The sequence below is a fragment of the Dicentrarchus labrax genome, unplaced genomic scaffold (assembly GCF_905237075.1).
Source record: "Dicentrarchus labrax unplaced genomic scaffold, dlabrax2021, whole genome shotgun sequence".
NCBI lineage: Eukaryota > Metazoa > Chordata > Actinopteri > Moronidae > Dicentrarchus > Dicentrarchus labrax.
This window is the reverse complement of record NW_026136714.1, coordinates 20,545,552-20,562,637: the sequence shown is the minus strand read 5'-3', so window position 1 is coordinate 20,562,637 and position 17,086 is coordinate 20,545,552. Positions and strand designations below refer to the sequence as shown.

General features: G+C 38.9%; 1 protein-coding gene across 1 annotated transcript in view; it reads left to right on the top strand.

The window, feature by feature from the left end:
- The window catches only part of cfap299 (cilia and flagella associated protein 299), a 73,731-nt gene that overhangs the window by 7,197 nt on the left and 49,448 nt on the right, over positions 1-17,086 (top strand). The window contains exon 3 of the mRNA XM_051422895.1: positions 8,433-8,523. Coding sequence (XP_051278855.1) covers positions 8,433-8,523 — 91 coding nt within the window. The remainder of the gene's footprint in view (positions 1-8,432; positions 8,524-17,086) is intronic.

Below are 17,086 nucleotides of genomic sequence, written 5' to 3'. Positions count from 1 at the left end.
TAGTCAGAATCAACAAATAGTTGCAAAAGAGCAGGGTTAGCTTCTTATAGCTGCTCTCAAGCTTGGATCCAATTTCAAGTTGGTAAAATACATGGATTTGTTAAGCTGAGTCTTATCCAATCTTATATCTTCTCTGTTTTAGTTAAGAGCGAAGTATAAAACATTCAGGTAGTTGTTATCTAACGAGCAAATAGGTAGTTTATTTGGCAAAAGTCAAGTTTTAGTTAGATTTTTAGCCATCAAATTAACTTTTTTTTACTTAAAGTGTGAAAAGCTGACCCTAAATTGATCTGGTAAAGGCTCAAAATGAGTAGTATGTAGTCATATCCCAAGTACTTCAGGGCTTTTAGCAGAACATAAAAGTCTTGTTCTTTTATTAGATATTCCAAACCACTCGAACCTCTCAACCTGCCAGATGTTGGACGTTGTGTTCTGTTAAATACAAACGAGATACATCCATATAAGAAGTCTTGACGGCCTTGCTTTTTTATCTCGGACAAGAATAACATTTAATATTAAGCCAGAGACAAACAAGAGGAGCAGCGGAGCACTGCTGAGCAGACGTGAGGGCTCCGTTTCCTCTCTGCTCCAGCTCTGGCTCGGCCCCAGAAGTCCATGTCAGCATATGTCCTGACCTCGCGTGCTCACGGCAGCCCTGCGAGGTTTCCATCAGGCTCCCCGCGATCTCCCCATAGTCCAAACCACAGCCAGGCTCATTGTCCATTGTGCTGCTGCGTTTTTACAGTCTGCCTCAAGAATTCTCCACTCTCTAACTCTCTACTCTATATTAAAAGTGAGCTATCACTTTCTGTGCCAAGTAAAACCAGTGCCACGAACACGCACAGTGAATACATTTCACTGCGGATCCAACCTCCAGATGCTTAGCGAAAATAAGATTGTGGATGTGACTGACATGAGAAGCCTCACAAAGCTGATCCCAAGCTCATTTTTAGCCAGCCAAACCCCCGCCACTCTCCACGACTGCTACTCTGGCGAGGGCCCTCGGGCAGCAAGGTTTTGCAGTCTCTATTACATGTGCTGTCAAGCCAATTGCCTTCCTTGCACTTTGTGATTTTGGACGGGTGTGTAACTTTGGAGCTCTCCCCTGCAAGCTCTGTCCAGAGACACACATCCTGCCAGGCTTAAGCTCGCCACCACATCCCACCATGCACCACATAGATCAAAATGTACACTAATTTAGGACCAGCTGGTGCAGCAGATAATAAATAACAAGCTGTCGTTTGACCACATTTTAGAAGTCATTCCATATTTCATATTAATGACTCGATTAATGAAACATCTGCCGTCACTCACTGGCTTCATGTAAGACACCCAAAAATATTGTGACTTATTTTGACAAAAATAATCCTAACTCAAGCTCCACTCTCTCGCTGTTTCTGGAGCTTATAGCCGCAGCTCACTCGCAGTATGACTATGTTCAGATGTGGTCTGGTGCTGGAGCATTCTGATTGCATTTACTGCTTGCATTAATATTCAATTCTTAACCTTTGAACCTTTGAAAAAATCCTTTGTTACTGTTCATTCATACAATACATTCAAGATATCAAGAACTGGTTACAAATGTGGAGAATTGTAGCAGACTTGATGTGAGAGCTTTGGCTTTGAACATAATGATGCACAGTGTTAAGTTGATTGTGTCTCTCAGGACAAATTAGTTTACAGGTCGAGATAAAAAAGCAAAAGCAAAACGTCTGACTTCTCATTTGGGTTAAATCCATCATCATTGTAAATCTTTTTGAGCAAACTCAGAAGCTGAGACCATCTCCTTTTTATATTTTACCTATTTTACCTATAGGATAGGAATTAGTACTTTATTTGGACGTCAGTATTCAATGAACTCACATGTTTATAGCAAAACTGATAGATCTGTGCTGCCTCAGAAAATCACTCGATCTTTGCACTAAACCAGACACAGCTTTTTTACAGGCTAATTTATTGAATTATTTAAATTATTGCAACATCTTAATGTTTTTGAAAGTTTTTTCTTCAAGTTGGCTAATCTCTATAGTCTGTGCAGCACAGGAAGGTTGACTAACCCCAACCCCACCTGCACTTTTGCTTGGGTGTTCATTTCAGACCCTATTGACAGTCCTCAGTGTCAGCACTTGGAGTGAGTCACTGGTGCGCCTAAATCATTTTTTATCACTCACATATCGAAATGATCACACTGCAGGCTGTGGTAAAGAAGAGCAGCGCTGCAAACACAGTGGAGATTACATCCCATGTCTCTTACAGTGTGTAGTGAGGCCCACATAATATCTGCACTCTCAGGAATGTATATAATGTTGATTCTGGCCACCATGTCATCTTTAGATCCAACTGGTCCTGGAGTAATTTCCTCTTCTTTACATCCCATAGACCTTGTGACTGCTTGACCTCCTGCAACAGTGACTTGCTGAGGATGTTTTCACTTTTACCTCTCACATCCTGGACCCTCGGATTCAGTCGGTCTCAGATGTTTGATCATATGTGATAGAAACCCCCTTGCTTTCACTGACACCCAGTACATTATAGCTTACTGCACCCGATGAAGGGAAGGAAGTGGTTTCCACATAATAGAGCTCTTCAGCTCTCATCTTCTCCTTTGTACTTCTAAGTGCTGTAGACTTTGGGGTGTAAGGATGACTATAGTTTTGGTTTGTTCCAACTCCTGAATAGTTCCAGCAGTATATCTGCAGAAATAAGAAATAGACATGTAAGAGTTTTGTTGCTAAGGACATTCTTCACAATCAGCAGTTGAAATTAGTTGAAAAATACTTTTAAATGATTTCATATGTGTTGCTTTGCATTACAATGTAAGCTAAGAAACTGATGAGGAATAAACCGCCCTGTTAACATGTGCAAGGCAGACAGACGGGGAGGAGAGCTTGTTCTCTCATTTTAAGACTTACATTGGAGTAGATTTTCTTTCCCAAAACTTTGAAGTTTCTTGTAGTTCTATCCAAATCTACACATTAAATTTTATTTCAAAACATCAATCTTACTGTCTTTTCCCCTTTGTTTGGACTATAGTATCCATCACTGAACACAGAGGGGTTGTACTGTATGTTCCCCAAATGGAATACATCTAATTTTACTTCAATAAGAACTCAGGATGAAAAAGATGACAAGGATTCCTTTGATCCACATTCAAGAACATGCACTGCTGAGGCGGGCAATGCACAATATTGCAACCTCCCCAACCCCCAAAAGCCAAGGTGGCCACAATACAAAAAGAAAGCTCAGGTAGAATATCATGCATAGCACATGTGTAACTGATACATTCAGCTCATTGTAATCAGAGGTGACAGAGGATTTTAGAAAAAGCCCAAAATAAAGTAAATTGTCATGCTGTGTGGAATTTCCCTTGACGTCCACCAGCCCAAAATAATATTTTCCATAAGATTCATTTTCCCAAGCACTCTGAGGAAAAATATTCTGGTACAGTTTCTTACCAGTGTTGTTTCTTAAGAAATCACTGTATTACTGAAAGTTCCCATCTGCCATACCGTCAAAAGCTGCAGGCTAATGAAACATTCAATCTGTTAATCTGCCTAGAGAATAAGAGAAGAAATTATTTCAAAGCACAACATCTGTTGCCCGTCATGAAATGAAAATCTCTCGGAGAACACCATTTGTCCAGTTGCTGAATATTTATTTGCAAAATGAAGGCTACAAATTAGGAAGGAATGCTTGCCCCCCATTCCTCAAAGAACTTTTTAATGATACTCCATTAAATATGCTGGGAACTACTTGCTGTTACAAATCTTTGCATGTGTGAAAGAGGATACAACCTGATACAGATCAAATTTGTTTGACAAGGGTGATGAAATTGCGCATAAGGTGGGGCTTGGGGCATTGTGCCACACTATATTGAATTTCTTAACCATTCTATTCAGTAAGTATAGTTCCTCCTTTCAGCTCTTCCTTTCGCTGTGCAAACAAATAACAAAATTGTCTTTGAATCCAGCAAATAGATGAATCATTGTTGTTGGTCAGTGACACTTAACACAAATTCACAGATGTGAATATATTCAGCAGTAAACACATGAACAACAGGTACCTCTGAAACAGTGAAAGTGCGAGCAAGAGGGAACATGTAGACGTTTAAACTTTGTGATATCAGCACACGCTCACACTCAGATTTGATGTTCTGGAAGCAAACTACAGTAAGTAAATATTACATATCCTTCACTTCAAAAGCATCATGTTACAGTTACATAAACTGTAGTACAGCGTGAGTTAAAACCATCACGTGGACATACCATTTCTACATATCACATGAAAAGGTTAGGTGACAACCTTGGTCAGATTAGGTATCAAAAACTGGTTTTGAACTGGAACCGGTCTGATCTGGACAATTGTTAAGAAACTATTCTGGTTCTGATTATCAATTCCTGAAAGCAATTCTGTAAAGTGTCTTTTTACAGTTTTAAGGATTGTCGAACTTTTGCTCATTTTTATACACCTAAATCTACACAATAGAATATCAAAGCTAAAACATTTTAGGAAACATTAAAATCCAGAACATGTATGATAGGATTAATGTAGATATTACTGAGAATAAATAGTTTAAAACTTCAGTTTAGGAGGCCCAGGAAGAAGGCCCCTGGGTTTGGGTATGGCTGAGTACATTTCACTGTCATGCTATGTTTATACATGTGTAAACACACTTGGAGGATTTTTGCTGTGCAGCAACAGCTGTTCACCCCCAACAGAGGTGGACAGAGTGTTACTCCCTAGTTTATAACACAGTGAATAGGAGGTTCCTGACATCCAGGAGGCACATTGATTTTGAATTCAGTTTCTGGTTCTGAGACTCATGCCATGGATACTAAATTTATGAAATCATTTCTGAGAAGGACTGCTAAGTTGATGGCAAGCACTGTTGCAGTTCTTACCGGCCTTGACTGGAGGGTGCATCTGATTTACCATTATATTATTATTGTAACAAGGTATTGAGCTCTGAGCATCTTTTTCTACAGCTGGGTTCTGACCTTTTATTTTATTTTATTTTATTTTATAATACCTAATACTTTAGGGTTGCTATATTTACACAGTGCTCCTTAAGTCCCTCACAACTGATTGTATTTTAAAAAATCAGCAATTTATGATTAAGGTTTAATTTATTTTAAGAAATCATCATGGTTGAAAAAGTTAAAAAGTTTAAAAGAAACCAATGTTATTAGCTAGATGCTTGGTCTCTAGATTTGAGGTCATATGATTTTTTTTTATGCCTATCCATGCTAATAACCTCCTTCATAAGGCCACATTCAGACCAACTTGAGCCCTGTTTCATTTGAATGGATCCAGTCCGTCAAAAAAATGTAACCTGGCTCAACTTTTGCTGCAGAGCTACATTATTTTGTAACATGAATGCTGTATTTCTACTGCTTACTTCATTAATCTTTCCAGAGTTATAAAGTCCTGTCTGTGAGTATTTCAAACTCTAATGCTTTGGCATCTTGTAGGCCTTGAACTGCATTTTTTTCATTCCAACTGGACTTCCTGGATTGTTTTTCAGCGTCTCACTGGTACCTTAAACGACATGTCTCTCACTAGCACATCCCCCTGCTTTGTTTTAAGGCAGGGCTGTTTCCTTGTGGAAGTCATGTTAAGTCCACCTTTCCAACTAATGTCTGCTGCTCATGTTAAAATCAGCACCTTTTTCATAAAAAATTACCAATTCAGTTTTTCTGTTCACACGACGACAAGAGGTCGCTTGTCAGGAAAACTGAAACATAGCCTAGGTTATCTAAAGCATCTGTACAGACAACCAATAGTGTTGTCTTTCTGATGAGGATGGTCTCAAAAGATATTGAATTTCAGAGTTAGGAAAGCTAAAATATCCAAGAATCTCATATACTGACACTCACAGAGCTTCTAAATTTAGATTTAAGTTGTTTTGTAGTGTTTCCCTATTTTAACTGGCACAACAGCACACATACTTCTGTAAAAGTAATTTCATATAGGACAGATGCTCTTAGACTTTTTTCAGCAAGCCAGATGATTGTTCACATGCCTTCACTTTTTTCTACTAATTCCTGGGCCCACCTGCCTTGACCACAATCCAAAAACAAGACACTTAAAACACATGGCTAGATCACAGTTAGCCTAATACCTAGTCATTAGCCACTAATAACCGTCATTTAATAGTGAAATTCTTGTTATCCCTCCTAAATGAGGCTTGATAAGAAATTTGTTAATTGACGGGAAACTCAAACTTGCAGCGGTCCATATGTTTTGCTGAAGTATTATTCACTCTCCGTGACTGTGTGTGTTGCTTTTGCTACTGGATGGGGTAACCCCAGTCACTTGCCTCCTCAACACCTGTGTTTACTTTGGGGCCTCGGCCCCCATGACCCAGCAGCAATCCTTCACTCACTCAGAAGATGGAGTGAGGTTCCAGCCTCCAAATATGTGCTGTCCGTGCACTTTTACCACTGTGTGATTCCTCTAAGACTTTCATTATGGGGCATAAGCCAAATGACTAGTATAAATTACAATCCTTTTCCAAATTCTAGTAAATTTAAACATTCAGATCCTGTTCTCTTTTACTATAATGTTAAGCTAGACTAAGAGCAGAAATTGGCTTTGGCGTTGTGGTTTTTTAAAGCGCTTTGGGGATGGAAAGTGGATTTGAGGAGCCGTTAATGTAGAATATAACTGAACTTGTCTTCTCATTGGACGGTGAAGCAGACAGAACTGGATTCAGCAGTTTGAATATTCAGGGAACAGATTTATAACTGGGGGACTGCTGGGTCAAACTCACAGGTGTTTGCAGGGAGGTTTGGGATTACTACTTCCTTGCACAACCTCTGTGAAGGATATTCAAGTATTGAACCGCTGTACTATTTTGATAGAGTAATTCTATCCATAGCATTGAGTATCAAAAACACATTGAATATCTGTAAGGAATTTTGTTTATGATGAGATCTTCCTGATTCAAATCCCAAGGTTTCCAATTGTTCTTCATTTAGCTAAAGCTATTGTACAGCTTTCTTGCAAGCTGAGGTCACAATATATTCAGTCACAATACTATCACAAAGTGAGTATTGTGTTAGTACTGGTACTAGTACTACTGTGATTTTGGGTCCAAGTGTTCTTGTGCACTCGATCAATGCCCATCTCAAGCAAGCAGGTCAGTTGGTCCCACACGTGTGTTAAAAAGGGCTTACACGATATGACTGCAAATACGGCAGTGCTTATCAGGTAAAAAGTAATGTACAAGGATGAAACTGTATATAAAGTGTATATAAAATCTTTTAGGTGAAAATGATCATATAGTTCAGCCTTCATTTAATTATTTGGAAAAGAGAAAAAGGACTGTAAATTTGTGGACACTTTACAAAAACATGTATAATCTAAAATATTCAATGCAGATTATCATTTCAGATAACTGAAGTCAATAGAGACAGTGGTGTTTTCAACTGTACTGCAACTTTGATTTAATGAGCGGTCTTACTTCTTCTGCACTCTGAACCACAACAGAGAGGTTACCAATGAGGTGTTTACTGCCTTTAAGATGTTAACTCGGTGTGGATCTGATGAATGTTTTGCACAGTCAATTCTGAATGCATGCCAGAGTTCTGTTGCTCGTACTGCAGTGTTAACTGTTCAAATATTAGTGCCAATGTTGTTTCAGGTGTGGATACATTAGTGTGTGCCAAAACCATGTTTCCATGGAAACAGGCCAGCCAAAGTGTAAAAAGCTGCCACAGTGTCATATAAAGTCATTAAACTCTGATATGATTAATATTGCTGTGCATTTTAGCAAAAGCAGCTGTGACACTTTGTTGATGTTTGTAGTTTATAGATAACTTACAGAGTGAAAACATGAACAACTTATCATATTCATCATCATTTCTGTTCAGAAATGGTATTTGGAGTATTTGGGAGTGTCGTGGGAGCTTGGCAGCTTTGGTGAAGCGCTGTGTACTGACGTACTGAATGTTTACTTGAGTCTACCTCATAACTGATTGTGTGGTACGCTCGCTTTCTGTTCAATGTTGAATATATATATATTTGAATATTTTATCAATTGTACACTTTAATTAAGCAAAAACATATTTATCTATCTATCTATCTATCTATCTATCTATCTATCTATCTATCTATCTATCTATCTATCTATCTATCTATCTATCTCTCTCTCTCTCTCTCTCTCTCTCTCTCTCTCTCTCTCTCTCTCTCTCTCTTTCTCTCTCTTCTGCAATGTCAAAGTATGTCACAGCAAAATTTTACTCAACCCATTTCAAGTAATATTAATAACATAGTTCATTATTAATGTTAGAGCAGAGATTGGCCAGAGTAGCCTAAAGTATGTTCAAGGGTGAAAACCTTTCATAAAGAAGCTTTAAGGCTTCATGTGACTTTCTTTTTTTTGGGGTTAAGAGAAACATTTCAAACCGTTTGAGTGTTGTCTTTTCCAGGACATTGGCAAGTGCAGGAAAAGAACTCAAAGATAACTTCCTGCAGGCCCTGGCAGAGCGAGAGGAGGCCAACCGCAGTGGGAAAATGACTGTGAGTACATTATTACAGCACTCCAATTGCTACGTAATGGGATTCCCCTCAAATATTTCTGCAATTCCATTAAGATGGGAACAAAATCCATACTGTGTCAAGTTGACTGGAAATGCCCCCCCGTCCCTCCCCAAATACCATGAGAGCCAGCTGCCCGGCCCTCATCCATCCATAAAACCACGTTTACCAAACTGCAACTACCTTGCCCTAGGTGTGCGTCTCGGATTAAACCACTAAGATGATTTCTACAAAACAGGGGCCTCCTTTGAGTGTCTCTATATGAGCCTTATCTAAACTGTTTAACATTTGAATTGTTGAGAACTAGCACCTGTTATTCTTTATAACCACAGTGACATACATAGTATTAACACTGAATAAGTGCTTAATTTACTTGTATGAAAACACATTTTCTTTTTGTTCTTGAAACTGTAAATATAGACAATGAAGTTAAATGAAGAGAGCGCTAAGGCACAATTGATAGATGGCTAAAAAAATGTAAATTTCCTTATCTGTCAGTGTCTGTGGTCAGCTGTATGCACATCCTGTACACACCAACAGACATGTGTGCACATGTCTGCTTTTGCCAGACCCCCAATGTAGTACAGAGACACTTTTGGAATATATATCATCTCCTGTAAGAGGTCTAAGGGTCAGGTGTATTCTTAGTGGAGGCCTTGGTAACTCATCCCTGGCTACAAAATATGTCTTTTGGGATGTGAAGCTTCACCTTAAAGAGTCGTAAGTTGGTCCAGGTGTTAGAGAAGTATCAACTAGACATAGTTGGGGTCATGTCTGTGTACTGCATTTTCCATAGTTGCCAAACTTGAGAGGTGCCAAGTAGATGCCTGACTGAGAGCTGAGAGATAAGTACTCCCTTGCCCATCTCTCTGACAGAGATCACTGAGGTTATCTAAAAGCTTTGCTGTGGTAAGGTGGCAGGGATGTAGAGCTTTGAAATGCTGAAGGCTCTGAGTCTTGTTGGGCTGTTGTAGTTGGCATACTTCTTTAATGTTACACAGAGGTGGGGGACAGGACTGGAAGATGGGGGTTTGCACAGTGCCTCTACACTTGCTTTGTGTATGAGGACAAGTCTTAGGACAATATAGGGGTTTCTTGTGTGGCTTACAGGAGGGAAAATAGAGTGCAGGGGCCTCGTCACAGATTCTGTGATTAGAGAGAACCACATCAGACCGCGACCTCCAGCACACACTCAGGCAGCTTGCAACACAGTGTGAAGCAGTTGGAATGAAAGTCCACACCTCCTCAAGTCTGAGGTACTCTGCTAGAACATAGTCAGAAAATGCCTCCTTTGGTTTGGGAGCGAGTTGCTGCCCTAAGTGCAGGAATTCAATCCTATTTTTAGGTCTCGTTCAAGAATGAGGGTTAGATGGAGGGAGAGATCAAAAGGCGTATTGGTGCAGCATTGGCAGTGGTGCAGGCGTCATGTTGTCGGCCATGGCTTTGGGCTGAACTCTCAATTTACCAGTCTATCTATGCTTCAACCCTCAGCTATGGTTATAGCTAAGCTGATAAGTCAGCCCTACAGTGAGGTGTTCATGGACAAAGCCTGCATGCTTAATTAAACTGTGATGCACCAGGGAGAGATTGTAACTCGGACCATGAGGCTGGCTGGTTTTACTACAAACATTACTTCAAAAACAATTCTCTGTCTCTACTTACAGTATGTGATGAATGGAATGTGTACCATTTGAGGGACTGTAGCATTGCAGCACATGTAGCATTGTTCTGCAGGGAGTGTTCGTGTTGATAGAATTCAAATGATTAATTTACGAGATGCTGGAGTAGGAAAAAAGGAGTTTTGTTTGACCCCTGTTTACCTGCCCCTGTGGGCTTTGCAATTATGAGATCACATGAAATGCATGGAGGGGAGTAGAGGTAGCAACACCAGAAGTTTTCCCACTGGATGTTCACTGTGTAAACAGTACCATACAAAAGCCCCTTCCTTTCTTTCAGCCCTTCTTAACTTAAGCCATTTGAGAGATATAACTTGAGGTTTTCCTTTCAAAGAAACCTCCAGTGAAAAATTAAGTGATTTAAAATATCTCTTCCTGTATACAGAAAGGAGAGCCAGAATAAAAACAAGCAAAATATCATGTTGTGTATTACCAACATTGTTTTGCTGACGTTATATTTTCCCACCTCTTCTTAGTTTTCATCTCTCAAGAGCTTCCTTTGCAGAAAAATTGGATCGGGAAGATGTTTATTTTCCTTTCAGCCCCGCTCTGTTTAAAATTGAACCCACATTTGTGCGCTTTATACCTCTGGTCTTTGAAACTGTTTAAGTAACAGGTAATCTTTATACAGTTTGACAAGGCTTGACCTCATTGGTTTATTTACATTAGACAGATGTATTCCAGACAACATTTGCACATGTGTGGACATACAGTAAAACATGTGTTGTACCTCGTTTTATACGTACTTTACATTCATATTGTGCTGTATGTATATTTTTAATATTGTAATTGAAATTTGCTGGTATGCATAGATCCTTCCATTGAGTATTTATACATATGTTACACATGCAGTTTTTTTTGTACTAACATCTGCTAAAAATTGCAAACAATTAAGCAGCATGAAGAAGTTGGATGTGGTTTGGATTTCCTCCCTCTGCTCTCTGTTGCACCGAAAATCCTCTTTATGTAAGTGTCATGTTACCCATGTTAATCTTTGATAAGGTTCAATAATAAGACCACCCAGCGTACGTATGGTATCTTTCACACTGTTCAATGTGGGCTTTCCGAGGGCCTTTTCAAACACACTCTCAAGCTCCTATCTTCCACGCTCCTCCAACCTGAGGATCAGTCGCACTAACACATTCCAGGTCCTCATATCTGCACTCTAATGCAAAGCAGTCCTTGTCCTACAAGTGTTTTTTTTCTCCCCTTTTTTCCATTATTTTTATGTTTGCACATTATTGTTATTTTAGGAATTTAAGTCATTTCATCGTTCATACTGTAACAGACACACCAGTTTTTTAAAAACGTATCAGCCAGTCTTTCTTCATGATCAAATCTACGTGATAAGTAGGTTTTTAACCCATTTCAAATTCTGCCTTTTTAATTGTAAACTCAGCCACTGTTTGCTGATACTGTCTCAAGTATCACCTACTTGATTTATCATAAAGGGTCTCATCGTTGTTGTGAAGGACTGTTAGGACACCAGAAATCATCCATTTTAGGTGCACAATGGGCGAGGAAAAGAAAATACTTAAAGCTGACTTATTGGCCTTCCTTTAAATGGATGACATATTCATTGTCATCTTCCGTCTCATTCATCAGAGGGGGTCACTCTTTTGTCCTCCTTTCATGTCAAGCTCAGCCTTTCAAGTCAGGTTGAAATTACACCTGTCAGTTAATACACTTGTCAGGTTATTCTGTCTCATCTGTCCTGCCCCATGTGGCATTACAAAAGATTGACAGCAGACATGACTCTTGATGAACAGAGCTCATCTTCCCTTTGTGAAAGGTCCCTGCCCCCCTCCTGTTTCCCTTTGTTTGGGATATAAGCAAAGGTGTACTGGGAATTGAAGCCCATTTTGCGTTTAAAACAGTGAATCTTTTTTCTTCTCATCAGCACTGTTTTCAGTCTACAGAAGGAGCCCTCCAGTATCATTCTGATCAGCTGAACTTGTAAATCTTGCAGTGCCTTGCCTTCATTGTAAATTTACTTCCCTGGCCCTGTTGCGAAAGCTGCTTCACTGCCAAAAGTCACACACAAACAAAAGCTGCACCTGGGCAGCTTTGGCTTTATTTGCACTGGGTAAGAAGTTAAGTTTTTTTATCAAATCCAGGTCACACCTGCACAGGATGCCTGAGGGTGACCATTGTTGGGAGGTTCACATCTGAAACTGAAGGTGTGCTGCCACCACCCACCCTGCTCCCTGTTTGTTTTCAGGTGTTTGTTGAGAGGCTCTGATGATATCAATGTGAAATTGCAACACATAACACTAATGTTAAAGTAATGAATAGGCACAGTTAAAGGTAGTTATACGTGAAGCAGTGAATACGCAGTGAGTTCATGCCAAAAGCATTTAGCCTATAAATAAAAAAATTTAATAAAATAGAAAATCTGCACTAGGATTCAGATCACAATACAGATAGTGACAAATTATCATGGGATACATTTTTATCCATATATCTTTACTTTTCTTCAAGTGCAGTAATTCATGAGAAAATAGCCAAAATGTTCAGAAATGCAACCTTTCTTGTATTGAGATGATAAAATTCTTGCATCTACACTTCTATCTAAATCGGTATCAGAACTTAATTTGTTGATCCATGGCTTAACCTTCCACCAAATTTAGATCTGTGGGCCTATTTTTGACTAACTAACAGTTTAATGGGGTATAAAGCATAAACTTGTTTGCAGATACATTAAGCAATTACATCATAATTCTTTGTTATTTAAATTAATATTACTGTAGAATCTAACAATTTAATTGTTTGATTTTAAAGTTATTACCTATTACTTAATATCAAGATCAATCTACCCAGATAATGAATCACAACTGGACTCGGCCTTGATAGGTGCTGCTAATATATTTATAGGAAATAGGTTCAAGCAGCAGCATTTTACTGGTCTGCTTCACTGTAGAGAATTTGGACACTTTGGAGACAGTTGTAGGCACAGCATGTAGTGCGGCAATGAAACGATCCAACATGATGAACAAAACATCAAAATAAATGTTTTATTATTTAGAAAATGTGTCCTATCAACCAAACCATAATAATTTAACATTCGTTAGACTTATAGTATGAGATGGTATCATTTCATGAACACATTATTCACGAGGCAATGCAAAGAAATTATGTGACATGATGATTGATGATGATAATGTATTTCACCTTCATCAAGTGTTGTTTAATGTTGAATGATTGAATGATAAAGAACATAATGTACCCTGAAAGTAAATATTCACAGCCCTTAAGGAGCTAATAAATATGTTTCTTATTTTATCAGTAAAGCCATCACTCACCCAGTAACAAGAGGGGACTTCATTAAAACAATGCACCTGGCAAAGTGCCTTGCCATAAAGAGTGAATGAGTATGTTTGCTCTCGGATCATTCCCAAGCAGTAGGGCTATCACAGAAGTCAGTTTGTTGTTTCAGTAGTAAAGAACAATCTGAGGGGAGTCGCATTCAACCTGTCAAAGTTTGTGAACAAGAAAGGAATGATTAAAAAAAACCCTTCTCCAAAGATTTTATTACATGCAAGATTTGGTGCTCAGTTCATGAGCTCAGTATTTTAGCATCTAACTCAGTTTGTGTGCAATCTTCACTCGCTGCATTACTTATTTTAAATATATTCTATAATAAGCCAACAATAGTTTACCTGGCGAAAAAATTCAAATTTGACAATTTGCATAGTTCACCACGGGACAATGGTAGACCCACGTGGACGTTTTAAACTTACCTTATATATTATTCTGGACCTGTTTTTTTTTTTTTTTTTTTTTTTTTTTTAACTATCAGAGATTTCTAACTCACCTATAGCCAATACTCAACTTACTCTCATTTTGTGCAATATGAATGCAGATTTTTAAAATCAAGACACTGAGGAAAGCTCTCTTGAAGAAGTGATATTTTTTTCTCCTTTAATTCTACAATTTTGTGAGACTAATTTGACTAGTTTAGAAATTATTTTCAGTCTCCCACCCTTTCAGTTGTGGAATTTAGCTGGTTGGCCTGCGCTGCGTGTCTCATGCCCAGAGGGGACATCCTGCATAAAGGAAGTGTTTGTCTTTGGTCTGTGGACCCAGCGAGTTCTGTATTGATAAGCTCCTGTCGCTATAGATAATAAGGTGGTCAGTCATGCAGCCCAGAGATCAAGTATAGCATTGAAATTAAAGAGGAATTCCCAGCCCTATTGCATTACAAGCTGTGTGTGTGTCCCCGCTGCCCAGTCCCTTTGTCCTTGTCATGGGCAGTAAAAATAACAATGGTAAGTTTGATTTCAAAGCAGCAGGACCAAGGTGGACAGCCTTTAGAAAGGAAAGAGTCCTGCAGGGCTATCATATGACCTTGACTTGAATGGTGTCACAGAGTTGTGGAGAGGTGGGGATAAGGCCCCAACAGTTTGCAACCATCTATCAAGTGGACAAAAAGGACTTTTTGTCTGGAGAAGCAACCACTGTGATATTTGAGAGTCACCTGATCAGCATCTATTTTCTTTTTTAGTTCTAGGACTTGATTTCACATGATACAGACGCAGAGAAAACCTACATGATTTACTTTAAATGACTTAAATATAGGCTGTTATAACTGTTATTTTGGCTCTTGATTCATGTGACCACTTTTCTTCTGGGCTTTGAACCGTGGTACTTCTTTTTCTCACAGTTGCAGGTCTTGAGGAAAACCATAACATTTAATTGTGAACTATTACTTTTGGCTGATTGCAAGATGAGGATTTCATGGCTAGTGTCTTAGTCTATAAAAAGAAAATGGATAGCCAAAGCATTATGTGTTATGTTAGTTCATGCAGCCAACATGGCAGCTGTGCCCTGTCTCTCAATGCACCATATCTGCCACTGAGTGATTTGGAAAGGAATGAGGAAAACCACCCTCATGTTTTTATACAGTTGTCTTTTAAAGTTCTTAATAAATGGCAATTGAAAGATAATAATAGACTGAGATGAATCATATATATTTGAATTATTGAGACAGAGTTTCCTCTGTGAGATGCAGCTGCTATAGCACAGCTTTGACATGCAATATTTTGTTGAATGGAAGCATAATTAGTTGGTTAAGTTACAAAAGCCAAATCCAGTGAGAACATGCCGTGGGCCGTTTGGAAGGCGTTTCAGGGCGGATGAAAGGTTGGTTCACCCATGAAATCAAACATCGCATAATATATCAGGTCTATCCCAGAATGCGAGTGGCACTGCTCGCCTCATTGTTTTGCCACTGAAAGCCTGGATGAGCCCCACTGTAATGATTTCTTCTGCGCCCCTCCCTCCTGTGAACAGCTGCTATTGTCCAGAGACATCGCCCCAAAAATGTGGCCCCTGGACCATTTTCAGAGCAAATGAAAACGGATACACTTAATCTAATCTCTCAGGATTTTTTTTTTTTTTTTAACTCAGTGCATTTAGTGGATTTTACATTGGGAACACATTTGAGCTGTGGACCCTCACCATCAAAACATCCATCAGTTTGATTTGCCACTGGGAAGATGGAGAATCATATTAAGCTCTCTACTTAGTATCAAAGGAAGTTTTGCATTAAGTAGAGGCCATCTGGGAGTCTGGATAAACTACGATTGCTCTTTGTCACCATCTCTAAAGAGCTCTCATTTTGGACACTGTTGAAGATTTATTGGGAGGCAGATTATTTAAGGGATTACTTTATTTTCTTTTGGTAATCAGGCAGTCTCTTGTGCTTTATCTTGGATTAATATCTCTTAAATCATAGGCAACTAATACTTTAGATACACAGGAACTCACGTCCTTGTAGTCCTTTTCCACTGCAACAACTTGACAACCTGTAACATGGGGGTTCCCACAACCTAGGTTTGAAGAACCAGAGGTTTGAATACTGATTTTCCAGTATTTTTACACACTGTAACATTTTAGATATCCACCATTATAAAGGCGAAATCTGGACTGACTTAACGTCATTTTTATGTGGTATTTGGTAGGCAATTGAAGTAAGCGGTTTTGGTTTAAACAACAGTGTAAGAAGTTGTGCTGATATTGTCACAGATTTGCTTTCACTTTTACGTGAACATGAGGTACAAGTGTACTATATATAGCTGAGCTGTATTTTTTTGGTTTTGTCTCTAACCCCTGACTCAAGCTACAATTAAATGGTCTCCTTTCCTCTAATAGTAATGATGGACTAGTCAATCTTGGTTTTTCCAACTGGCATTCGTCATTTTTCTACTTTTATAAAGTGTTGGTTATTCTAGTTGATACAGGTGCAGTAGAAAAATGGTGGTTCTTTTTGTTGTAGTTGTCCTTCATTCAACAATGACAATTCAATTGCTTGGCCAATCATTACTGGCAGCATTGCCCATCAAGTCCCCAAAGTACTTGGAATATGCATTTGTGGTATCACCTGCTAAGCAATGCTGAATTTTAGTTCCCGGAATTCATTTCCAAAGTTAGTGGAATGAAAACAAAAGCAGATCTCATGACACTGACCACACATTATGTTATGTTTCATTGAGTTCCTGCAGTGGAAAATGTCTTGATTACCATCCCTTTGAGTGCTTTTATTGCACAGGTAGTCCTCATGTAATTTATTAATTCATACTAGCATGTAAGGAAGCCCTTCAAAGGCATCCTGCAAGTTATTTTAAAACTGCATAGTATATGACACAAGTTCACAAATCTACAACTAAAGACTGAAGAGGGACCGGATACAGGACAGATAAAGAGACAAATCATAGGAAGCTACAGCAGTTTTTAGAAAGTGCATCATAGTAGCAGTCGGTCAAAACTAAGCAGGCTTGCTGTGACATTCATAAATCATCCAAAGCTCTTCATCATTTCATCAACTAATCGCTTACATATTCTGTCCAGGAGAGAGTTTGTCATTTGGG